Source organism: Parasteatoda tepidariorum, chromosome 1, assembly GCF_043381705.1.
Source record: "Parasteatoda tepidariorum isolate YZ-2023 chromosome 1, CAS_Ptep_4.0, whole genome shotgun sequence".
NCBI lineage: Eukaryota > Metazoa > Arthropoda > Arachnida > Araneae > Theridiidae > Parasteatoda > Parasteatoda tepidariorum.
Genome location: NC_092204.1, coordinates 90,975,781 through 91,001,689, shown reverse-complemented (window position 1 = coordinate 91,001,689; position 25,909 = coordinate 90,975,781). Strand labels below are relative to the sequence as shown.

The 25,909-nt window shown below is 29.3% G+C and overlaps 2 protein-coding genes and 2 long non-coding RNA genes across 4 annotated transcripts in view; 3 read left to right on the top strand and 1 right to left on the bottom strand.

Annotated features, from left to right (window-relative positions):
* Window positions 1–8,609, bottom strand: part of LOC139426121 (uncharacterized) — a 21,606-nt gene extending 12,997 nt beyond the window's left edge. Inside the window, exons 1-3 of the long non-coding RNA XR_011637368.1 lie at window positions 8,405–8,609; window positions 7,274–7,379; window positions 6,219–6,302 (exon numbers count right to left, since the gene is read on the bottom strand). This is a non-coding gene — a long non-coding RNA (uncharacterized lncRNA). The remainder of the gene's footprint in view (window positions 1–6,218; window positions 6,303–7,273; window positions 7,380–8,404) is intronic.
* The window catches only part of LOC107454628 (uncharacterized), a 15,703-nt gene extending 6,580 nt beyond the window's left edge, over window positions 1–9,123 (top strand). The window contains exons 4-9 of the mRNA XM_016071874.3: window positions 1,234–1,366; window positions 2,793–3,003; window positions 5,203–5,329; window positions 6,588–6,721; window positions 7,696–7,858; window positions 8,737–9,123. Of these exons, the coding sequence (XP_015927360.1) occupies window positions 2,826–3,003; window positions 5,203–5,329; window positions 6,588–6,721; window positions 7,696–7,858; window positions 8,737–8,908 (774 nt within the window). The 5' untranslated portion in view covers window positions 1,234–1,366; window positions 2,793–2,825 and the 3' untranslated portion in view covers window positions 8,909–9,123. The remainder of the gene's footprint in view (window positions 1–1,233; window positions 1,367–2,792; window positions 3,004–5,202; window positions 5,330–6,587; window positions 6,722–7,695; window positions 7,859–8,736) is intronic.
* Window positions 1–25,686, top strand: part of LOC107454623 (uncharacterized) — a gene marked incomplete at its 5' end in the record, with an annotated part of 87,932 nt that extends 62,246 nt beyond the window's left edge. The window contains 3 exon segments of the mRNA XM_071183820.1: window positions 22,047–22,180; window positions 23,175–23,343; window positions 25,350–25,686. Coding sequence (XP_071039921.1) covers window positions 22,047–22,180; window positions 23,175–23,343; window positions 25,350–25,584 — 538 coding nt within the window.
* On the top strand, window positions 14,074–16,202 carry LOC139426119 (uncharacterized). The gene is made up of 3 exons (XR_011637367.1): window positions 14,074–14,221; window positions 15,453–15,567; window positions 16,016–16,202. It is a non-coding gene; the product is annotated as an uncharacterized lncRNA (long non-coding RNA).
* Window positions 25,687–25,909: the final 223 nt, after the last annotated feature.

Sequence of the window (25,909 nt, the reverse complement as noted above, 5' to 3'; positions counted from 1 at the left end):
ACTTTCTTCAAACAATATAGGGTTTTCTTTTAATTTCTGTCTAGCTTGTCTCATACTAAGTTTTTTCTGTTCCCTTCTCTTTTGCATTTGAACATTTGATTACTTTCTTTTCTTAAATTTTGGTTTTGCAATTTTTTTCCTAAAATTTGAAGAGAAAAAAAATTTTAAACATCACAGAAATTATTTAGAAAAATTGCCAATATTTACTTCTCCGATAAGAAAAAGTTAAACTTAATTGATTTTCTTTAAAAATAGAAACAAATTAACACATTTGTTCCATTTTAAAAAATATCAATTAAAAGAAAATAGTTTTTTAATTATTAAAATTGTATTATGGTTATCTAACACATTGACTGTGTCTTCTCCTCCGTGGAGGAGACAAAAACTAGTTCTTGAATTTTTCTGATTTTTAATTTTAAAGTTACAAAAATGGGGCAGTTCTTTTTGTTAAATATACTATTTTTGCAGACTAAAATTCATCTATCAAAAATAAAATAATTTTCTCTTACCGTCTTTATGATGTCCACNTAAAGATTACGTAAATTTTAAACACAATTCTGTATCATTATATTACATTTGTCAGCAATACAGTAATATCTAAATGAGTGATGAACACCATTGTAAAATAACAAAAAGTATAATGTATATTATGGTAAGTTTGTTAAACACGTAAACTATTCAACTTACTTTTACAACTAGTTTTTTCATACATAATGTTTAGAAAAATAACAACAAAAAGTAAACTTTTCATCTAAAAAATTGAATGAACAGAAATCGTTAATCACCATTGATATCCTTAAAAAAACATTGAGCTATAGTTCAAGTACCATAGAATGGGGAAAATTTTTCGAAAATAAATTGCAATGAATTCATAGCTATTTTTCATTGAGGAAAAAAAATCTTTTTATTTCACCAGGAATCCTAAGAAAAAAATATTAAAATAACTACATTTGATTTTTGAAGGTGGGAAAATGAGAAATATGGGAGGTAAAAAGATAGTTACAAAAAATGGGCTTACTTATAAGATCTCTCTGCATAAAAAGGTATGAAAATAGGTGGTTAGAATTTAATACCCTTCCTCTAACTCCTTAACGCATACAAAAATTTTACCAAGCCTATCAAGAAATTAATAGTTTGAGAAAACTAAATTTGGATAAGGATGATGTTCCACATAACTGCTGAGTTATATATATATATATATATATATGTGTATAACATTCCTTTGATTTTAAGGAGCCGTAAAATACGGCAGTTGCTACGACAATTTTGTTGGTATTGAAGAGACCAGAGAGAAATGCTCACCTGATAAAGTTAATAAGACTAATCGCCTTTTATCAAGTGGGCCTGATGAACTTTTTCAGTGCTAGTAAGTATTTCATGATTTCAAAAGAAGGACTTGAGAGAGTCAAGTAGAAAGTCTCATTCTTTCTAAAGTTTACACTTTAACATTGAATAGTTATTTGGTGATATTATCTTGAAGTTTCCGAAATTTCCCGCAGGAAATTGCACATCAGTTAGAAACCTACTGCTGGTGCAAAATTAAAACGACACATCTGCAAACATAATACGTTGCAGATGTGTCGCTTTAGTTTTGAACAAGCGATATCTTATCTCTTATTTGATAACTTTATAATTTTAACTGAAGCCGCTCCCTTTAACAAACTGAAAATGTGTTCGATCACAATGTTTTCTCATATTTAATAAAGAAAATTCCTATGTTCTTGCATTTATTTCATATATTAAAGTTCTTATTGATTTAATTATTAATTTTGAAGTTTTCTCAAACAAGTTGTTAGTTTATTGCTTAGTTATTTTAATTTTGCTTAATTTAAAAATTACTAAACTTAGTTCACATATTAAGTACAGGTATTATTGTTGTTTAGAAACGGATTTAAATTATCATGTATTTTATAAGGTGCAAGTTAAGCTATGACAGTTTTCTGATCTATATTTCTTTTTTCAAACAGTCATTTCAAACTATGTATATTTCTTTAATTTGCTGTTAGAGCAACGTTTAAAATGAAATAAATGTGCTGGCTTTTGTGAGCCATAACCAACAAATATAAAAAAGTTGCAATCCTAATTTTTGTAACCATTTATTGTAATTAACACTACAGTTAGAAGTGAAATTATTAACATAATATTTTAACACATAGTATCAAGTATCAAAACATATGCTTGACACTAGCCTGTATTCTAGCTTGCTACTTCGTCAGAAATTTTAAATTATTTTAAAGCATTTCGTTAACGTATAAAACATGATTTGCGGAAAATAAATAACGAGTTTTTGACAGGAAAAAAAAGGCGTAATCAATTTAAGATTCAATTTTGCACGTGTTTTTACACGAGCTATGAAACTTGATGTTTTATCAAGACTTAAGAAATCATGTTTTATACGTAACCTGAAATGTTTTTTTAGTAATTTAATGTAACCGCATCGTTATATTTCACATGGTTCTAATCAACTATTCTTTTGTACTTGAATATTGGAGAATATATTATTAAAGAAATAAAATCAGGTATTTCTAATTTGTTTTTATTTAAAAGCAATAAAGCAGCTTCATTAAATGCGAGAACCATGTATAAATGCAAAATCAAGCCTCTTCAGAGCGGTATTTAGTGCAAGAGAAATTACGTAAAACTGTTTCGGTTTTATCGGACTCACACGAACTATTTTTAAATCACTCTTTCATCGCATACTTACATCAATCAATATTTATTTTAATTTGAGTTAATAAAACCTGTTTTTATTAACCAGTTTAAATTCAAACTACTTTTTTATTGCATTTTAGTATTGATATCACAACTACTGTTTAATTGATAAAATGTCGAGAATATGTGGAAAAATGGCTACAGAATTAGGTCTGCATTTTCTGAATGGAATTGGATTCTGGAACGCTTTTTGTTTGGATAACAAAGAAACAGCTTTAAAAAAGATGAAAGATAACGAACTCGATTTCAGTCCTGAAACTACAGAGGACGAATTTGTGACTCTCTTTGAAGGTATGAGAACAAACATTACTTTATCTTGAATCTCGCTTTATTGTTTTGCTTCTAAAAAACCAAATTATTTTTAAATTTTTTTTTCTTTCAAAGCAATGTTTTTGAAAACATCACCTTTAATATGCGCTCACAGAGTCCCAAAATATTTACCTGCTGCGCTGATGAATTGTTTTTGCTGATTAGTTGTATTAATCGAATGATAATAAGGAATAAAGCAGAACATTATTAGCGAAAAAGTCCTGCTGCCAGTAGTAATAAGAGTTACCATGCCATTCAATGTGCCTTATTCCTTTCGGGTAAAATAACCAATTTTCAATTACGGCAGTCGCATTTAAGCTTAAAAATTGCGAATTGAATTTAGCAATAAGCGTGACCAGAGGAATAAAATAATTAGCTACTATCGTTTAGTACATCTTGTTTAGAGAATGATTTCAGCAACATTGGGGCTTCTAAATATTGTTTTTCCTCTGCGTTTCCACCTTATACAGCATATCTGACTTTTTCGGAAATACTTGAGTTGGTGATTAATTATAATTTTGTAATAATTCTGGTAATAAAGTAGAATGAGCAGCTGGCCATGTAAGAAAAAAACACTTGTCCGATTTGGCATTTTACATGTCTCCGCCATGTTGGTAGTACCATTTTCAAACCTGAATTTTACAATGCATATTTTTTTAAACTTTTTTTAATATTTTTTTTTTATTTTATAAAAAAGACATTGTTGAGAATTGAATTAAAAAATGAAAGAAATATTGATAAATTGTCGAGAATTAAATTAAAAATAAAAATATTAGGATAAATTATTGAGAAATAAGTTAAAAAAATAAAAACTTCAGTGATATATTTTTGAGAATTAGGTAAAAAAATAAAAACAATAGGGATAAATTGTCGAGAATTATGTTAAAAAAATAAAACTTCAGGGATTAATTAGCGAGAATTATATGAAAAAATAAATTCTTTAGGTATATATTATCGAAAATTGAGTTAAAAATAAAAACTTCAATAAATTGGAAAGAATTACGTTTAAAAAGAAAAACATTGGGGATAAATTGTGGAGAATTAAATTAAAGTACAAAAGCATTGGGGATGAATTGTCGAAAATTAGGTTAAAAAATAAAAACTTTAGCGATAAATTGTCGAAAGTTAAGTTAAGTTAAAAACAAAACTGACTCCCGTTGTCTAAGTGAAAGCGCTTCGCGCTCTGATGCCACAGGTCCTAGGTTTGATCCTCGAGCCGGGCAAGGTTGGTTCTTCCTTTCAGCCCTTCTGTGGGTCGAAAAATAAGTGACAAGCATGCTTGGGAACTAAACAACGGGGACTCCGCGTTCGGCTGACAGCCTGACCGGAACATCTGCTCCTGCACCCCAGAGCCCAAGGTCAAGAAAACTGAGATGGGCACAGTAGGCCTTGGCCCTCTATGGGCTGTCACGCCACTGAGTTTAGTTTAAAAACAAAACTAAATTACTTTTCACATCGTTGAAGTTAAAAACTTTTTTCTTACTTAAAAATTGTGATAATGTATTTATCATAATTCAAATAAAGTACGTAGATTAAAAAAAAAATCTAATATCCCTCACTTATTATTTGTTTACGAACATTTCTCTCTTAAAGTTTCCTGAAAAGCACGTAGAAGATATTAAAATACATCAATTTTACGAATAAAAAATGACTGATAAAATTACTGTATTGTATGATAAAGACATTTCTGGTAGAAAAAACCTTAATTTTGGTAATAAAACAAATATATACAATGTTTAAGCTATTTAACTGGTAACTTTTTCGTTCATATGGTAGCGAGTTTACCAGAAATCCTGTTTCGCAAAATTATAATTTTAATTACGACCACTTTAGAAAAAACCGCTCTAGTAAAAATTATATTAGATTTTCCCATTGAGCTATTTTACCATATTCTAGCAGTTTTGAAGATGCACTCCTTCACAGTTTTTTAAGGAAATTTTATTACTGAATCAAAATTAAAATTAAAAAGAATTACTTTCCCCCAGGTTCAAAATTATCCAATAAAATCTCATACTTTGCCCTTACTCATATTGAACAGAAATGCTCAATTGTTTAAATTTATCTTACTCAGTAATAAATGAAGGACAATTTCAATAGTTCACCACAATATTAAAATTCGCAAATGACTTTCATTGTTTTTGTAATATTCACACCCTTAATATTTTTATTTTTGTATTTCAGAAATTTCAGTCAGTTATGGATCAAACAAATATCTGTGCTTAAGTAACTATAAAAGTTTATGTCAGAATCCAGGGGATTTCTTTCATGATTTTCCAGAAAATTCTGCTAATCTGTCTACAAGATGCAAGTAAGATAAAAGATTTTTTAAATAATCATTAGTGATTTATTGAACTGCAAAAGTAATCTAAGAGAAGAGGAATGACATTGATTCCATTGTGCAATCTTAGATCATTTAGTATCTTAGAAGGCTGCAAGATTTCTGAGAAATTCTAAAATTTTCATTTTATTTTTCCAACAACTGCAATAAGAAAATAAAACGAAAAGAATTTTTTTAATTTGCTGCAGCAGAAAAAATATTCTAGAGAAAAAGCTCGTATTTTAAAGTATATATTCGATCTCACCGTTAGGAATTATCTGAGTTTTTAAGCGGAAATATAGCTTAAAATGTTTAAAACCATTGAACTTCTTTAAAACTTGCCCATTTGGCGAATTTTCAGTCTTAGAGTAAACTTACTTAAAAAAAATTTGAAAATTTTAATAAGCCCAGACAAGGTAATGTTGGAATAGTTTAGTAAAAGGCTAAATCGCAAGCATTTTTTTCTTCATAAAACCGTGGCGCATCTTCTTATTGACGTTTTGAAACATTTTCAGATCTAACATAGCGTGCGCTGGTTAAAACTAGGTAAATCTTTTAACATAATATAAATAAATTAATGTTACTAACTCAGATAAGTTATTGAAATGGCATATATTTGAAGTAAAAAAGAACTGAATTTTCAAATGGCGATAGAATTTTCAGTAAACAACCTTAATTACCGACTTTAATAACAATCATAATTACCGACCCAGGGAGTATCTGAAAAGAAATTTAGAAAATTAATTAAGAAAAATTTGTTGCTGTGTCTCTTATGGTGTAAAGGGTCTGGAACCTTTCCTTTCGAGGAATTCCTGGGGAATAGCTATACTGTATATGAGTGGTGCACGTAGTGTAAGGATATTGTTTGTAATATACTCACCTCTAAACTTTCCTAACAGGACGCTTAGACGAGATTTTTATTTCATAATTTCATTAACATTTGTTCTTCAATATATCTTGATCTCTAAGAAATAGGAAGCATTAGATGTAAGAGGCTTTAAAACAATTAAAAATATATCAGCATTGTGTTATTTTGTTCAATCAAAATTTTTAAAAATGGTTAAAAAAAAGTAATGATTTCTCGATTGGAGTAGTTAAACATGGATTTGAGACTTTATAAACAAATTTTGTAAAATGCTTCAAATCTAAATTAATATGTGGTGGTTCTGAAAGCATTTGAACAAAGGAAACATTTAGAGCAATACAATTGTAGAGTAGAATTTTTTTATATTTTTATTTTTATTTTCAGAGCTCATATAAAGTACAAAGAGTGTTTAATTGATTACGAAGAAAAATGCGGGGAGGAAATATGGGGATTGTATCCCCATGAAGATTTAGAAGCTCTGACTACATTTTGTGACGAAAATTCCGTTTTGTTCCATAGTAAGAATATTAACATTATATTCCAAGCACGATGTTTCACATATTGTCTTTTTATTTCATCTTTATTTCAGAATATTTTATAATATATTAGTTTTCCGAAAATGATCCCATCTTTTTTTGTTCCTCACTTAGAACCCATAATATTAGCTATTACTTTTTCATTCAGTCATACTTCAATGTTTAATATACTCTGTCTTAATTTCATTTTGATTTTAGAATTTTATATGATTTATTAGGTTTTGGAAAATGACCTCTTCTTTTTTTTGTTCTTATAACGCATAATATACGAATTAAAAATGAATTTTTTTCTTGAAATATTGATCCAAAAATTAAGGGATTAAAATTATCTGGCTAAGTTCTAATTCACGAAAAACTCCAAAGTTCAGTATTGAATTTTTTAAAAGTAAATTCCAGTTTACAGAAGACTCTAGACTGAAATTTTCTAAATCAATAAATTCAATTCACTAGATTCATGAGACCTAGAATGGAGTGTGACGAGGCCTTAAATTTATAAATAACTTTTTAAGTAAGCAAAAAAGAAATAAACATTACTTTTTTAATTTGCTGCAGAGATTGAGCGTTCGCCTTCCAGTGAGATGACCCTGGTTCGAATTCCAGTGACGACTTGTTCTGCTCATATTTTACTGTTTTTGCGGGGCTATAAGTTCAAGTATTATCTAATTAAAGATATTCATAAACATGTTATGCAAGCAAATGTAGATATAACTCCTCTTAGAGATAAAAAATATATATTTAAATAAACAGACAGCAGACTTAAAGAAAAATTATTTATTATTAAGCAATAGAATTTCATATTCATGAAACCTGTAAAGGGTCATGAGTTCAATTATCATGCAAGATAAAAATTAAAACAATTTTATCTTTACATGGATGTGAAAAATTGAATTTATCCAAATGAATGCTTTACATGCATTTGAATAAAAATTTTGTAACTTGATATTTTAATGTTGCAGCATTATCAGATAAAGGGAAATGTTTCAATAAATTTTATCAGAATTATGAAAAAGGTGCTAAAGACAGAGTTTTCAATTGTTTTGATGAAATAAAAAATAAAGAGATGTATGAACTGGAATACAATCAACGATATCCGGAAGATTATAATGTTAGGTCCTGTTTGTAAGTATATACTCACTCATTTTTAAAAAAATCATAATGCTTGTTAAATTATGAGTTAACGTTCATTATTTCATGAACTAATACAGAATAATCATTCACTGTTTCTTTAACATCTACTATTATACGAGACGCAGAGCAGTCATTCTCGCATATTCTGATTAACTTTTGCATGTGAAGTATGGATAATTTGGATACATATTGAATTAGAATACAATGAATTAGGATATTGCAACACATGAATGTACCTAAGTAACTCGAATAAAGCTCAAATAGGAGCAGAAAATCAGAAATACTGTAATTTCTTTTCTATAAACAGGATCCTTTCTCAAAATCAGAGGAAAGAATGAGCCAACATCTCCTACTATACGAAACACAGAATAGTCATTCTTGCATATTCTGGCATAACATTTATTTTTGCAAATGAAATTAGGATAATTAGGGTATATAGTGATTGAATTAGAGTATAATGGATTACGATATCACTATACATGGATATCTCTACACAATACGAATAAAACTCAAATAGACGCACAAAATCAGACTTACTTTAGTTTCGTTTCTAAAAAGAAGAACCTTCCTCCGTGGCGTATCACAGAATAAGTCAACGTCTTTTATCTTATGAATCAATGTCTATTATGCTATGAGCCAACTTCTCTTTTTGTACGAACTGAGATTTGTTCTTTTGTGTTCGACACTCAGAAAATTTCTTGTTTATAGAATCGGAACTTTATAATGTATATCATCCACTACTTAGTACGTCTGTTAGTGCGTCATTATGTCTGCTTTATTTTCGCTATTTTTTATTTACTTTTTCATGATGAATTTTTACTGCTAGTATCAAAATAGAACATTACTTTGTACGTCTTTTTATTTTTTAGTTATGATCTCCAGTTGGCGAAGTGCCTAACTGACGTAATATCAGAAGACTGTGGAGAAACAGCAAAAGAATTAACGTCGCAAGCCTTAAAAATCAACAAATTTAAGCACACATTGTGCAGAGATTTGCCAAAAGAAGCTGCTTTCTTTATGAATGAATTAGATTTCAGTTAGGAAACAGAATGTTCACTTGAGAATTTCATTAAAAGTCTTTAGAACGAAACCTAAATAGTTTAAGATGGAAAAAATTCCTTAACATCAAATTAATAAAAAATATTTTTTGTTCTAATTTTTATAACTGCAGTTTAGAAACTGTACAATAAAAATTAAGTTACTGAAACTATAGTTTTTGTTCTATTTTATCAATATAAATTTCTTTTTCTAATGTTTGTCTTAGCGTCCTTTATTAAGTTTCATTTAATTTTTTAGTGTAACTTTTTAGTTTTATCCCTCAGGTAATAAAAATTGTCACACCGATATTTTAAACCATGCAAAAAGACTAAGGAAATTAAAACTTTTTAGCTTGGTAGAGAACAAAATTTTAAAACCATGTACATAATTGTAAAATTAACATTGATTTCTGAGATAACTTTCACAGATAATTTTCTTTTAACATTTGATAAATATAAACAGAAGAACTGGTTATTCTTTTAATAGCAATTAATGCATTTAATGGGATATCTGCAAGTGATGTAGTGTGAGTATCTTGATCCTGATTGGTTGTTGAAACATGGATTTTCTTTGAGTTAGCAACTGTTCTTTCCATTCTATTTCGAATAAACCAAGCGTTTCAAGTATAAGTTCTCGTAGGTGACCTAGTATATATTTCGCACATTTACCAAAGGTCTAGTCATACTAGGTCTAGTTAAGTGCCACTGACCGGTATACCTTTGCCCGGTATCCCCCACACTGATATTTTTTTAAGGTCAAGTGCCATTGCCCGGTATACATTTGCCCGGTATACCCTATACTGATGTTTTTTTAAGGTCAAGTGCCACTGCCCTGTGTACATTTGCCTGATACTCCATACACTGATGTTTCTTCTAATCTATCGTCAGTAAGCATTAAAATATCGTATAAATGTAATTATATCCATGAATAAATTAATATCAAATCGGATGTAATAAATATTTTGGACATTCACCAAAGCGACTATAAGATTGTCAACATTCACCAGTGAAAGTCAACAACATCTGATTTTGGTCATTCACAGTAACATGCACATCATTTACATAATAACCTCATCAGGACGTTTATTTCATACTTTTCCTAAATAACATCCGGCATTATGTATAATGCCTAGGGAAAGCATGTAATACTTCTCATATTTCATACTTTGCATACAAACGTCAGGCATTATGTATAAGGCCTAGGCACTATATATAATGACGGCGTTTCATATTTTGCCGCTAACATATATACAATATATCTCAGTTACATGCAGTAAAAAATTCTGGTAGATGTGCTGAACTGCATGTTAATGACATATCTGGTAAAATGGCCATCGTTCGGGCAATAAGAACCGAAATATTTAAGCCATTCATTTGGCAATTTTTTCGTTCATATGGTAACAAGTTGCCAGAAATTCTAATTTTCAAAATTATAGTTCTTTTTACTAAGCATTTACTATAAAATACAATTCTGAAAAGTAAATTTAACTCAATGAATGGTTTTTAGACCATAGTCTAAGATATGATAAAGTTACCAAATTTTACTACATTTACTAATTTTTATCACATATTACAAGAGCATATTTTGTTTTCTAATTCTACCAAAATCATTAATTAAACGCTTCGATAAAAATTACTTAGTGATTTGTGTTCCTGAGAGTCAGAAACATGATAAATTTTACCATATTGGGGAAGCTTAGTTCATACGTGTTTCTCCATGTAGTAACACTCATTTTAATTAAGTAACCTAAACTATAAAGAATAAAATTTTGAATCTTTCATTAAGTTAGGTTTGAAAATTTCTAATGTTTTGTTCTAATGTAATGTATACTTTTAAAATGGACAATAATTCAAGTATTAATCCGCGAAAATTTCATGCTGCCTAATTTAGACTAAGTAAACTAAGTATTTTTTTATACCTTAGCAGCTCAGTTAGAGCTGTTATTTTTTAATGTACAATGAATTAAATATAGCTAACTCTTGCCAAATTAATGCAAATTAATATGAAACTTTGTCTTTTTTTCTAAGTTATTTAGAACAATTTATGTGTTTCGTTTTTTGCTTGATTGTTTCGATTACTTCAATAGTATGAGTCTAATTTCAGGAATTTAATTGCAGTTTGAGGTGACTATCATGCTCTTAATGCCAAGACGGCTACTAATAATTACCCATTAAAGGACATATATGATTGATTTCTTTGACAAAAATTAGTAAATGTGAATTCTCTGCACTGGATCCAAAAAAGCTTTTTATTTCCGGCCTATAAATAACAAAGATATCTGTAGAAAGCTGCCATTATAACGCTATTTAGTTTATTAGAATTCAATTACTTGATTTTCGGTTTAAGGAATTAGGCAAAGATTGCTAGACAGAATTTCGGAAATCTTGGATTACTGTTTTATAATATATAGATGACATTTGGATAGCTTCCTCTTCTATCCAAGAGCATCTAGAACACCTTCGAGAAGTTTTTGAACGCTTATGAAAGTATGACTTAAATCAATTTAACTAAATGTACTTTTTGAAATGGTAAAGTATTTTTTGAAAGGTCAGTTGAAAACGAAGGCGTAACATCTTTACCCGAAAAAATTGTAGCTTTAGAAAATCTTCTCAAACCATCTAGCGTGACTGAATTATGCCAATTTCTAGGAATACCTAGTTTTTATTGTCTAGTTTTTTTTTCCCGTTTGTACGCAAAGCTGCTGAAAAAGCATTAACTCTATATAATATGCTCGGCAGTGGAGTAAAAAACGATGAAACTCATTTTACTTGAACTGTAGGAGTATGACTAGGAGAGTATGCTTTCGGCCATGTTAACCATCGTGTATCAAGAGGTACTTCAAAAGAGAATCAAGTTAACATGTGTAATATACTAGGGGATTGGTATTTAATAATAGTATTAGTGGTAGTTACGCCACATTACTCCTCCACCAGAATTTTATCTATGACAGAATTCGATGAAACGAACACCTTTAGTTGGCTAAGGTTGTTCATTTTTTTCTATTTATTTTTCTTCTCTGATTATTTTTTTTCATTTTTTCCTTTTTTCTTGTTATTGACATAGAGAATTGTATTTACTTCACCGGAGTTTCATTATAGAATTTATCTTACTTCCACAACTGCTTTACACAGTATATAGTTATCCCATGAATTGTATAAGTACATTTTTTTGAATTTCTTAATTAGTTAGAATTGTAGGAAATAAAGTAGCTAATGTGATGTATCTACAGCCACTTGAAAAATTCAATCTACCAGCTATTTCACGACTCAACTAGTTATTCTAATTAGAAATTCAATTAATTTAATAGCTAGCGAATATAGGAAATTATTTAGTTTGAGAATTTCTATTAAAGAAAATTTCAAATAAGTATGTTTTCTAAGAATAGAAAAACTCAGAATGTTAAAAATATTAATTTATTACAAAATTCATTTAACTGTTTAAATATCTTGTGGTGTAAGTTGATGTTTTGTAAAACTAGATACGAGATTCCGCAGTTACTATTATAATTTATCTAATTTAATCAATTATTTTAGGAAATAACATATATTCTATGAAATAGTTGAATCACAGATTTTACTTTTTAATATCACCTCTTAATACACTTTTTTTGTTATTACTTATTTTCCTTATTATGACATATTTTTATTATTATTACTTATTTTTATTGTTACTTATTCTATTATAATTACTTATTTTTATTATAACTACATATTTTTATTATAACTACTTAGTTTTATTATCATTTGCTTACATATTTTTTTAGCATGACTGGCAAAGGGAATATATACCTGAAAATATGACCGAAGTGGATTAAATTCTATTAAGAGTTTTGAAATTTCAAAATGTGACACTAAATTAGAAACACCTTGCTTCTAATGAATACACGATGAAAGCTAAATAGTTTTCAAGACGGTTTTCGTTGAATTAAACTCCTTTATGGTTATATAGTTAAATATGTATTATTTTCAATAAACAGATGAAAAATTAATTTTAGGAAATAAGAAAGAATTACAGAAATTACAGAATAACAGAAAGAAAATCAGATAAGTGGTGCGTTCTGTTCAAGAAATAAGTAGTTTAATTCTCGCCGAATTTCAAAAACAGTTTCAAAGTTCGTTAACAGTTTTCACTGATGAGGGGGAAAATACTCGATCAATGTTTTTAAAACAACACCCCTATTTGCAACTACAACGTTTTGATGACCAGAGTTATGAGTCATGAAAAGTTCTGCCATCATCATTTCTAAAACAATATTTTATAGTTTTTCAGGAAGCCAGACAGATTTTGTTAATGAATTTTACAGTAAAAGAGTTTCTCTTCAGTTTGGGTTAAACAGCTTTTTTTTCCTACTTGTTTGTCTTGAGCTTTCTTCTGTCATTCTGTGCTTAGACTCTGATGAAGGTTACTGGTAAAGTATCTCTAGAGGTTCGTTTAAAAATATAATAACTGAAATTTTAAAAGAAATTTTAGGATCGGGAACTAAAATTTTCTTTGCACCTGCTTTTCAAATTTCTGATTCGCAGAGCAGACTGTTTTAAAGTTATGAAATAGGCAAATAGCGCAACCCGAAATCTTTTGCATTATTAGAATAGATATGACGTTAATGTCAATTAATATTTATTTCTAAGGATTAAAAATTCGGAATAACTTGTGGGAGTTAACTACGGTACATAACTTACTCCATAAAAGTATGATTTAAAATATTTGTCGAAAATTAAGTTTAAAAAAGTATAAACAATAGAATTCTGAATGGAATAAACTACAGGGAATTAAAAACGTTATCAGAATTCATCACTTCAGGGATCACCTTGAAGACTCCTACTATATAAAAGTGAAATCAATACCTTTTGATATTTTCAAAAATGAAAATTAAAAATGCATTTGTTGCATGCTGAATTTTTATAACTGTAATAAAACAACACGCAGTTTTTTGAACAAACAAATTTGGAAACCACGTTGTCACCATTGTGCATCCTGATTTAATTCTAATGCTGACAACATTCAGCTTACTATACAAATAAGGTAAATAAATAAAAAAAAAGGTGAAATGTCATTTGCAAATACAAATAATCTTTTCAATTTTTTTTTGATAAACAAAACGAAAAAAAGGAAGGGTGTTTATTTAATATTATCGGAGAAATATTGTATTAAATTTTCCTTATTATGTCATCGTTGTCCTTGATATACTATCATTACAAAAAGCTCCCCTTTTCATTGAAACATCAGTTTGACAAGAAATAATTGTGATAAAGAAGGTTATTTCTTTTTGAGAACTAAATATGCGGTTGCAGCATCTTATTGTACTATTAAGTTCTAGTGAGTAATGCATATTTTTTCTGTAATAAGTTGAACTGGTTTTCGAAAGAAATAATATATGTTGTTTTAGAAAATTAACGATTATAAATATCTAATCACTCATAAATATATTTATGTGTGATATCGGTATTTGGCATATTTTTGCACCAATATATTTTTTAGCCAATATATTTTGGTATATATATGTTAGTTCAAGTAAAATAAATATTTTCATGTTTTTCACACACTTATATTCATTCATAAATATGGACAGATTTCATGGAGAAAGAAAAATGAAGATTTGGAGGTCTGCATAAAGATATGAAATTATTTGTATTCATTGTATTGCAGATAATTTAATTATTTATAATTTTGTTTTGAAGTGCAATGAGATTATCAATATTTCTGTAATAAAAATTTTAATATTTATGTAATGAGCCACGATGGCTGAGGAGATAGAGCGTTTGCCTTTCAAGGAATTGAATCTGGTTCGCATCCCAGCTATGGATGGTCCAGAAGAATCCGCATCTGGCTTGCACCAACCACAGGGCTGACTCGAAATATCCTCAGTCTTAGGCAGATCATGGGTTAGAGTCCCTTTGCCGTCAGGCTAACCGTGGGAGGTTCCCGTGGTCTTTCCCTCCATTTTACGCAAAAGCGGGTTATTTCCATCAAAAAGTCCTCCACGAAATCAAATTTCTCCCAATGTTAGATCCAGGAACTCCCTTGCCTTATGGATTGGATTCGAAATTTCAAGGCTATGACGGAGTTGAACATTAGTAGTCATATCGGAGTGTCGGCTGTTCAACTACAGTTATAGAAAATAATTATGTAATGGCCACATCCTAAATCGTTGGACTTAACTTACAAATAAAGCACGAGGGAAATTTCCCTTCCTTTTTTGAAATCCCTGATTCTCTTAGGTTCAAAATTCAGGGGGAAAATTGCGCAATTATTCCATACTATTTAGGCATTTCCATAATAACATTTCCATAGCATTTAGGCGAAAAGAAAAGCGAAAAAATACCGTTGAAGTCTAGCGAATCTTTACAGAAGAAGTTGGGACAAAAAATAAAGTTTGATTGCTTTTGTAACAATTTTTTTTATCTTCCTCGACGAAATTGAATTTTAATGCTCTTTCCGGTTTATTTTTTACTTAAATTTTAAAGTGTTTTTTAAGGTAGTTAAGAAATAGCATGTATTTCTTCTTTCCCGATTAGCTTATTTACTTTACCTTTGCATTATCTTACAGTTTTCCTGGTTGATGGACAAGACGAGTGCCCTGAAAATGTGGTAGAAGTTTGCGGAATTCCCATCCAAGAATTGAAATTCCCAACGTGTAACAGTGAACTGGAAGAACTATGCAAGTAAGAAGCCGATGAAAGGAGAAAAAAAAATCTTTTTTCATTAAAAAAATTAATTTAATTTCACTTTATTCTTAGTTTTATAAGGTGTTTTCTACAAACTGCGTTGTGTATATTGGTAGAATCATTATTAAAATAATATGCATATCAAGAATTGCAAATTAGTTTTTAAGCAAGTTTTAAAAACAAAACTCTCTAAATTTGACATATCACTGATAAAAAGAGGGAAATTAACATTATCAAGGTTGGTCTTCCAAGCTAGCCTAGTTTAATTAGCAAATTCTCTCATTTTTCTCCCTTTACTTGACAAGTTCTAAAGATATACATTTAAATAATCTCAAAACATCCTGTATTTTTAAAAGTTTTTGTCAGTAAAAATTTTTGATAGCAAACGCAAGAAGTCCAAAAATTTCTTATTAATAAAAAAAAATGTTTTCTTAATTTCTTTTAGAAAATTGAAAACTTTTGCTCAATGTGTAATTAATAACAAAGAAATATGCCCAGATACCTATGGTCCGAGTTTAGAATTTGCGCAATCTCTTCTAAGCACAAGCAATACATTTTGCATGAGCGACTCTGCTTGGTTTAAAGGTAAGTTAATTTTTTAATAAAAATATTATCAAATTTAATATATATATGTACGCTGAAGATCCATTACATTATGACCACCCTCCACCTGTAACAATGGGCTAGCCCAGGTTTTCTTGGATTCTCGCCCAGGAACAATGTTTTCATGGGGCACATTAGGAGCCATAATCCTCATAGAACAATCACTGACGTCTGTAAGCTACTTGAACATAGTTGCAGACCAGGTTCACCCGTTCATAGCAACAGTTTTTCTGCGGGGAATGGTGTTTACCAACATGATAATGCACCATGTCATATGGGTCGAATCGTCGAGGAACATTCCAGTGACTTTCAAGCCTCCAAATTCACCTGACCTTTATCCAATAGAGCATTTGTGGTCCTACTTGGAAAACCAAATTCCTGCTGGCACGCTACCCCCTCGCAATGTGAGGGAATTGCAGGACCAGTTGGCGAGCGCTTGGTGCCAGGTACCTCAGACTACCCATCAGCACCTTGTGAAATCAATGCCACGGCGGGTGCTAACAGTTTTGAGGGCAAAGGTGGTCCTACATGTTATTAGCAGGGTGGTCATAATGCAATGACTCTTCGGTATATATATATATATATATATATATATATATATATATCAAACTTATATCAAGTTTTCAAGTTAATAATGATAAAGCAAAAAAATCTAACAGGAAAATAGACATGATGAAACAAACCATATAAATCTAATATTTTTTAATATATACATACTTTTTTTAATTTCGTCATATTAATAGCATTTAATTTCAAATATTCTTTGAAACAGTAGTAGTTTCTCATTGTGTGACATTAAGGAAAGGGTTGAAACCAAATCAGTTGAGAATAATCTCTCTAACAATAAACGACGATTTGAAGCGAACAGACAACAACCCCTTCTTTGTAAATAGTTTTTAAACAAAGAGCTTTAATTGTGCTCTCTCTCTTATACAGAAATCTCTGCAGTACGACAGCAATGAACAAGCTTTAGTTTCTATCTTAAAATAGTATCGATTAGCAGCCCTGATTTAACTAATTGTTCGTATTTTAATTTAATTTCCATTGTACCAACTTATGAAATAAACTGAAATAAAATTATAAAAGTACAGCATTATTATGAAATGAACGGTAAATTTTGAAAAATTGTTAAAAATGCTTGCATAATTTATCTTAGTAATTAAATATAGAAGTCGGTCTAAATTAAGATTTCCACGTCTTATAAAATAAATCATTCGAAAGTTAAGAATTTACCGATAAATGTAATAAAAATTTTTAGTAATAGCTATTATAAATGAATCCTCTTTATGTAATTAGTGTAAAATTATTTATAGCAATAAAATATGTTTGAAAAACTACATTGTATTGGCAGAAACTAAAAGAAATGTAACTATACAATATTTTTTTTCCTCATGTCTGAATGAGAATTTCACAGTAAAATCTGGAATATTTTAAGGGGATAAATACATATTATAACTTGAAAAAAAGGTTTTTTTAAGATTTTTTTAGAATTTAATTAAATTTAAAAATGTGCTGCTTGAGGTGGTATAAATACATGGTGAAACCTATATCTTAAAAACCAATAAAAATATAGTTTTTATTTTTTGTCAGTTCATCTACGCTGGCTTTTAAATACCATAATTTTAAATTGATTAGTTAAATGAATAGATCTTTTTTTCAATTAGTCAATTTTTACTTAGTCAATACTTTTTAATTTTTTTAATTTATCATTTGTTGCTGTGATATGAGTAAAACTCTGAGCTGTTAATTTCTCAGTGTTTTTTAAACGATTTTTTCTTAGTTAATTTAAGAAGTGGCTATGAAATTTATACTATTTACATTTTTAGGTAGTTAAACTATCATATTTAGCAATTTTGCACGCATAAAATAAAAAAGTACGTTTTTGTAAGCATTAATTACCAACCGGTTGTACTCCTTTCTTTGTGTACTAGCATACTTTTTCTAACAAAATTATAAAAAAGATTAATCTAAAAAATTTTTAAAAAAAGCGTTCTGGAAAGAATATATCAAACATTCTACGATGAGAAAAAAAATATTGTCAAAACTACCAGAATATGGCTCTTCCGTGTTTTTCTCTATATTCTCTAAGTTTTTCCGTGTTTTTGGCTCTATGAGAACACCAAAATGCTCGGTAATTTTTACTGAAGCGCTTTTTGTAAAATTAACGATAAAACATGATTTTATAAAATGTAAAAAATTTGGTAAATTTATCATGAAACCTTAGATTATGAGATAAAAACCTTTTATACGGTTAAACTCTTTTTTCATTTTCTNTATATATATATATATAGAAATTAGAAGAAAATAAGAAAAAGTTAAGCAAATATTTTTGGAAATAATGTTTTCAGACTTACTCTTTAAAAAAGGTCATAGCTCAATATGTGCATTTAAAAAGATGGCTGAGCTCAAAATACACGTTAACGAAGTGTGACATATCACAAATCGCTCATTTTCAATGTTAATCAAGAAACCCGTATTTTTAATTGTTATTCTTAAAATAGCAACTATCCATATCAGTATGAAAATTTGGTCAGTTGTTTTAGTTTTGCTTAATTTAAAAAACACTAGTTAATTGAGTTAACGTATTAAATACAGGCATGAAAGTAGATTAAAAAATGGATTTAAATGATAACGTTTTTTTTTAATTTCGCAATTTTAGCTATGACGGTTTTCTTAAACATCCATTCTGAACTATATTCCTCTTTTGAAGCACGCATTTCTAACTATGAATATTTTTTTATTTATTTGAATTTAGAACAATGTTTAAAATAAAATAAATTTACTGTATTTTTTGTACCATAACAGACAACACGTCAAAAAATTGAAACCTCAATTTTTGAAGCCATTTTTTGTAATTATATTACAGTATAATGCGAAATTATTAATATAATAATTTAACACACAGTATTAAAAGATATGCTAGACGCTAGCATATGTTCTAGCTTGCTACTTCGTCAGAAATTTTAAATTATTTTACTGCATTTTGTAAACGCATGAAACATGATTAGCAAGAAATAAATAATCAGTTTTTGACCTGAAATAAACAGCGTAATTAATTCAAGATTTAATTTTGTACGCGTTTTTGCACGAGCTATAAAACATAATGTTTTTTCAAGACTGAAGAAATCGTTTTTATACATAACCTGAAATGTTTTTTTTTAGTAATTGCAATGTTACCGCATCCCTATATTCACATGTTTCTAATCAACTATTATTTTATACTTGAATATTGGAGAATTTGGGGTAGAAGAAATAAAACCAGGTAATTCTAATTTGTTTTTACATAAAAGCAGAACAAGCTGCCTCAGGTAGTGCGAGAACCAAGTATAAATGTTAAATCAAGCCTGGTATTTATGGTGTGAGAGAAATTACATAAAACTTTTTTCCGGTTTTATCGGGCTCACACAAACTAATTTTAAATCACTCTTACAAGGAATACTTACACCAATCAATATTTATTTTAATTTGAGATAATAAAACCTGTTTTTATTAACCAGCTTGAATTCAGACTACTTTTTTAATGCATTTTAGTATTGATATCACAACTTCTGTCCGTATAATTGATATAATGTCGAGAATATGTGGTGAAATGGAGACAGAATTAGGTCTACATTTTCTGAATGGAATTGGATTCTGGAACGTCTTTTGTTTGAATCACAAAGAAAACGCTTCAAAGATGATGAATGAACATGGAATCGATTTCAATCCAAAATGTACAAAGGAAGAATTTGTGACTCAATTTGAAAGTATGAGAACAAACATTGCTATATCTTAAATCTTGCTTTTTTGTTTTGCTTCTGAAAAAGCAAAACTATTTTTTTAAAACTGCATTTAATTAAAACTATTTTTTTCTTTCAAAGCAATATTTTTGAAAACATCACCTTTTATCTGGAGTCGAAGAATCACAAAATGTTCACCTGCAGCGTTGATGAATTGTTTTTGCTGATTAGTTGTATTGCTCGAATGATAATAAGGAATATAGCAGAACATTATTGTTAGCAAAAAAATCTTATTGTCAATAGTATTAAACGTTATCGGTAATTGCATGCCATTCAATGTGCATAGATCCTTTCGTGCGAGTCAACCAATTTTCAATGGTACGTTTTGGTAACGTTTTCGTTCATATGGTAACGACTTTGCCAAAAATTCTGCTTTTCAAAATTATAATTTTTACTACGACCCTTTTAGAAAAAAAAAACAAATCTGGAAGATAAATTTAATAGAAAAAGGGTTTTTATGCCATACTCTAAGGTATCATAATAAAATTGCCAAATTTTATCACACTTAATACTTTTTTTTGCATTATAAAACCCTATTTTATTGTCATTGTTACCAAAAACCGTTTCGGTATAAATTAACTTTTATTGTTCCCATTGAGCTATTTTACCACTATCTGGTAGTTTTGACCATGCTTTTATTCTCAGTGTATCAATGAAATTTTAATACTGAATCCAAATTAAAATAAAATTAAACTCACTTTCCTCCGGTCACAATTAGCTATAAAATTTTATTTTTTACTCTTACTCATATTTAATTACAAAAACGCGTAATTGTTTAATTTTATCATTCTCGGTATAATATCGGTGATTAAAATTTGTATTTGATTATCATTGATTTTGTAATATTCATGTCATTGATATTTTAAGTTTTATATTTTAGATAAGTCAGCCAATTACGGATCAAACAAAGATGTGTGCTTAAGAAACTATAAAAATGTATGTCAGGATCCGGGGGATTTCCTACATGATTTTCCAGAAAATACTGCGGATCTGTCTGCAAGATGCAAGTGAGATAACTGATTTTTTTTTAATTAATCATGATTAATTTATTGAACTGCAAAAGTAATCTAAGGGAAGAGAAATGACATCGATCCCATTGTGCGATCTCTGATCATTTAGTATCTTAGAAAAACTGCAATTTTCATCTTATTTTCCAACAACTGCAATAGGAAAATAAATAAAAAACACCGCATTTTTTTAATTTGCTGCTGCAGAAAAAATACTCTATAGAAAAAGCTCTTATTTTAAACCATAATACCATCTTACCGTTAGGAATTATCTCTGCTTTAAAACGGACAAATAGCTTATATTTTTAAAAATGAATGCACTTTTTTAGAAATCGCTAAGAAAAGAGAGTTGCTCCGACTAGAATCAAAATTATTTAAATCAGTAAATAACTCAAAATCTTTGAAAATTTTCATGATCCCAGAGAATATGATGTTGGAGTAATTCATTAAAAAGTTAAGTCACAATCATTTTCCTTCACAGAATTTTTGCGCATCTTCATGTCGACGTTTTAAAACTTTATATAATCTAGCATAGCTTGCGCTGATTAATACTAGGTAACTCATAACATAATATAAATAAATAAATGTTAATAACTCAGATGATTTATGGAAATAGCATATATTCGAAGTAAAAAATAAACAATATTAATAACTTAACCAGTGAGAAACTGAAAAGTAATCAATAAAATATGAAAATTTCGTTGGTGTGTCTTATGGCGTGAAGGGTCAAGTAACATTGTTCAGCGGTTCTCTCTTTGAGGAATTCCTAATTGGAGGTTTAGACGAGATTTTTATTTTATAATTCTATTTAAAATTTGTTCTTCAATAGATTAGCTTGATCTCTAAGAAATAGGAAGCATCAAATGTAAGAGGCTTTAAAAGAATTAGAAATACATCAGCATTGTTTATATTACATTCAAACAGAGTTTTAAAAAATGGTTATATAAAAGTGATTGTTCCTCGATTGTAGTAGTTAAGCATGGATCTGAAGCTTTATAAACTACTTGTGTAAATTCCGCAAGCATCTGAGAATAGGATACATAACGAGCAATACATTTTCAGAGTAGAATTTTTATTTTATTTTCAGAGCTCATATAAAGTACAAAGAGTGTTTGATTGATTACAAAGAAAAATGTGGGGAGAAAATATATGGAATGTCACTTCATGAAGATTTAGAAACTCTGAATACCTTTTGTGACGAAAAGTCCGTTTTGTTCCGTGGTAAGAATATTAACATTATCTTCCAATAACGATGTTTGACGTATTGTCTTTTTATTTAATCTCTATTTAAAAAAAATATGTAATATAGTAGTTTTCGAAAAATGATCCCATCTTTTTTTGCTCCTTACTTAGAAGCCATAATATTAGTTATTACATTGGCATTCAGTCGTACTTCAATGTTTAATATACTCTGTTTTAATTTCATTTTGATTTTAGAATTTTATATGATATATTAGGTTTCGGAAAATGGTCTCTTCTTTTTTGTTCTTAACTTATAACGCATAATAAACTGATAAAAAAAAAGAATTTGTTTCTTAAAATTTACATCCAAAGAATAAGGGATTGAAATTATCTTACTAAATTCGAATTCACAAAGGATTCCAAAGCTCCAGGTTGAATTTTTTAAAATTAAATTACAACTTACAAAAGACTCAAATGATCTAGAATGAAATTTTCTAAATCAATAAATTCACTTCACTAGATTCATGAAATCTAGAATGGAATGTAAGGAGACCCTTAAATTTATGAATGACTTCTTAAATAAGCAAAAAGGAAACAAACATTATTTTTTTAAATCTACTCAAGAGCTTGAGAGTTCGTCTTCAAGCGAGGCAACCCAGGTTCGAATTCCAGTGACGGCTTGTTCTGCTCATATTTTACTGCTTGTGAGGGGCTATAAGTTTAAGTATTATCTAATTCAACATATTTATAAATATATTATGCTAGCGTAATAATATATATTTAAATAAACACAAAGCAGTAACGTAAATATTATATATTTAAATAAACACATAGCAGGTTTTAACAATAATTATCTATTATTAGGTACCAAAATTTCATATTGTTGCACCTGTATGGGATTATAAGTGCGGGATACTAGGAAAAATAAAAACTATTTTATATTTACATGGATATAAGAAATATAATTTATCCAAATTAATTGTTTGCATGCATTTGAAAACAAATTTTGTAACTTAATATTTTACTGTTTCAGCATTGGCAGTTACGGGAAAATGTTTCAATAAATGTAATCCAAATTCTAATGAACTTGTTGAAAAAAGAGTTTACAGTTGCTGTGATGAAATAAAAAATAAAGATATAGTGAAGTATGAACTGGAATACAATCTACGATATCCGGAAGATTATAATATTAGGTTCTGTTTGTAAGTATATACTCATAAAAAATTATAATGCTACAAGATAATAACAATAATTTTATGCTAATGAAATTAAAGTATACGTCGAACTACGTGCGAATAAAGCATCGTTGATAAAGCAATAATAGCACAAACACACGTATGTTACAGTTTCGACATTATAGTAATCCTTCCTCAGTGTCGGAACACAGAATGAGTCAACGACTATTGTTATAGAAAACACAGAATACTCATTTTGCCTCTTTCTGTGACATTCTGGTTTAGCACTAATTTAAGCGAATGGAATTAAGGCATACTCTATGAGACGCGTGAATAAAGCTGAGCAGCGTGAATAGTGCTTGATTAATGATGCAGAACGAGCATATAGTTTTGTCTCTGTTGTAGTTGTTGTTATTTAAGCTACTTGTAAACCACCAAGCCTGCTTGAAATCGATCGAAATTTTTTAGACAGAGGGTGCATTTTTTTGCTTTTTCTGTGACATAATCTATGTTCAAGAATACGACTTAAGCCACACATCTCACAGTCTGTTTTACTTACCCTATCATACTCCATCCATCCATTCATCCACAGATCGTAAATGTGACCTGAACCAGAGAACAACCAATCTCCTATTCAGTACCCCCAGAGCTATTGATTTGGTATGGGAACTTAGAGGATTTGAGACCCCAACAGATTTAACTTACACCAGTCACCATTTAATACGCGGGGCTTACTCGGAAGGTGGGATTCAAACGCTTTTTCTCACGAACACAAGCCTAACGTCCTACCAACTAGGCAATCTCGACCCACTTCGTTTCTATAATCAAAAGCCTTTTGGAAAGTTGGTACATTGATTGAGTCAACGTCTGTTAAATTATAAATTAACGTTCATTATTCTATGAAATGATACAGAATAATCATTCACTGTTTCTTTAATTTGTTCAAATCAAATTGGGGCATAATTCGTGCCAAAATAGTGGCACGAAAACAGAGATACTTTAGTTTTATTTCCGAAAACAAGATTCTACCTCATCGTCGAAATACAGAATGAGTCAATGTCTATGGTTTTATGAGCCCATGTATATTATTACCAAAACGGAATAGTAATTCTTGAAAAACATTAATTTTTCAAATGCAATTCTTCTTAACTTTCTTAAACAAGTGAATATGTCTTAACTGTGAAGCACAAACGCAGACATACCATAATGTGCCAGCATCTCCTAGTATACGAAACACTGAATAGCATATTCTGGAATAACATTTATTTTTGCATATGAGATTAGGATAATTAGGGTTTATAGAGATTGAATTAGAGAATAATGAATTAGTATAGTTTTTCTAAAGTAACAACTCCCCTAGCCATTTTTCTGAACCCGTGGCGGTGACTATGGTAACGAGGTATAACTATTTCAAGTAGGGGTGTGGGGTCACTGTTTAGGACAGGTTTTGGATCGGGTTGGCTAGAGAAAGGGTCTTCTTCGGTCTATTTTGCCAGCCCTAGGGTGAAGGTAAGCTACCACTCCCTGAAATCATCTTCTCAATCTTGAAAACCTCTCCCTGATTTCTCTAGCAGAAGACGGCCTCAGACTTTGTGGAGGGGGGAGCTCTTAGATTAGACAAGCTATAAATTACTACACATGGATATATCTAAACAATACGAATAAAGCTCAAATAGACGCACAAAATCAGACGTACTACAGTTTCGCTTCTTCTATAAACAAAAACCTTCCTCTGTGTCGTATCACAGAATAAACCAACGTCTTTTATCTTATGAATCAATGTCTATTATGCTGTGAGCCCACTTCTGCTATTGTATGAAATAGATATTTGCTATTTTGTGTTCGACACTGAGAAAAGTTCGTGTTTATAGAACCGGAACTTTAAAATATATGTCATCCACTAGCACATAGTATATCTGTTAATGTGTTATTATGTTTGCTTTATTTTTGCTATTTTTTTATTTTTTCATTTATGATGAATTTTTATTGCTAGTTTCAAAATAGAGCATTATTCATATCTTTTTATTTTTTAGTTATGATCTCCAGTTGACGAAGTGTCTGGCTGACGTAATATTAAAAGATTGTGGAGAGACAGCAAAAGAATTAATGTTGCATGCCTTAAAAATCAACAAATTGAAGTACACATTGTGCCGAGATTTTCCAAAGGAAGCTGCGTTTTTCATGAATGAATTAGATTTCAGTTTGGAACCACAATGTTCACTTGAGGATTTCCGTAATCATTGTGAGAACGAAACCGAAAACGATTAAGACTAAGAAAATTCCCTTCAAAATAATAAAAATATTATTTTGTTCTAAATCTTATAACTGCAATTTAGAAACTGTACAATAAAAATTAATGTACTGAAACAATAGTTTTCGTTTTATTGTCTCAATATAAATTTCTTTTTCATTATTCTAATAATTGTGTTATATAAAGAAGTCCTATAGTGGTTTTGAATGTTTGATTGCTTCACACCTCAGTTGTGAAAAGTAATTAATTTAAAATAATTTTTTATTCCACAAAATGATACATTTAGAAAAGTGAAATTAATGTAATAAATAATCAGATATTTGTTTTTCTAGATGAAAAGGA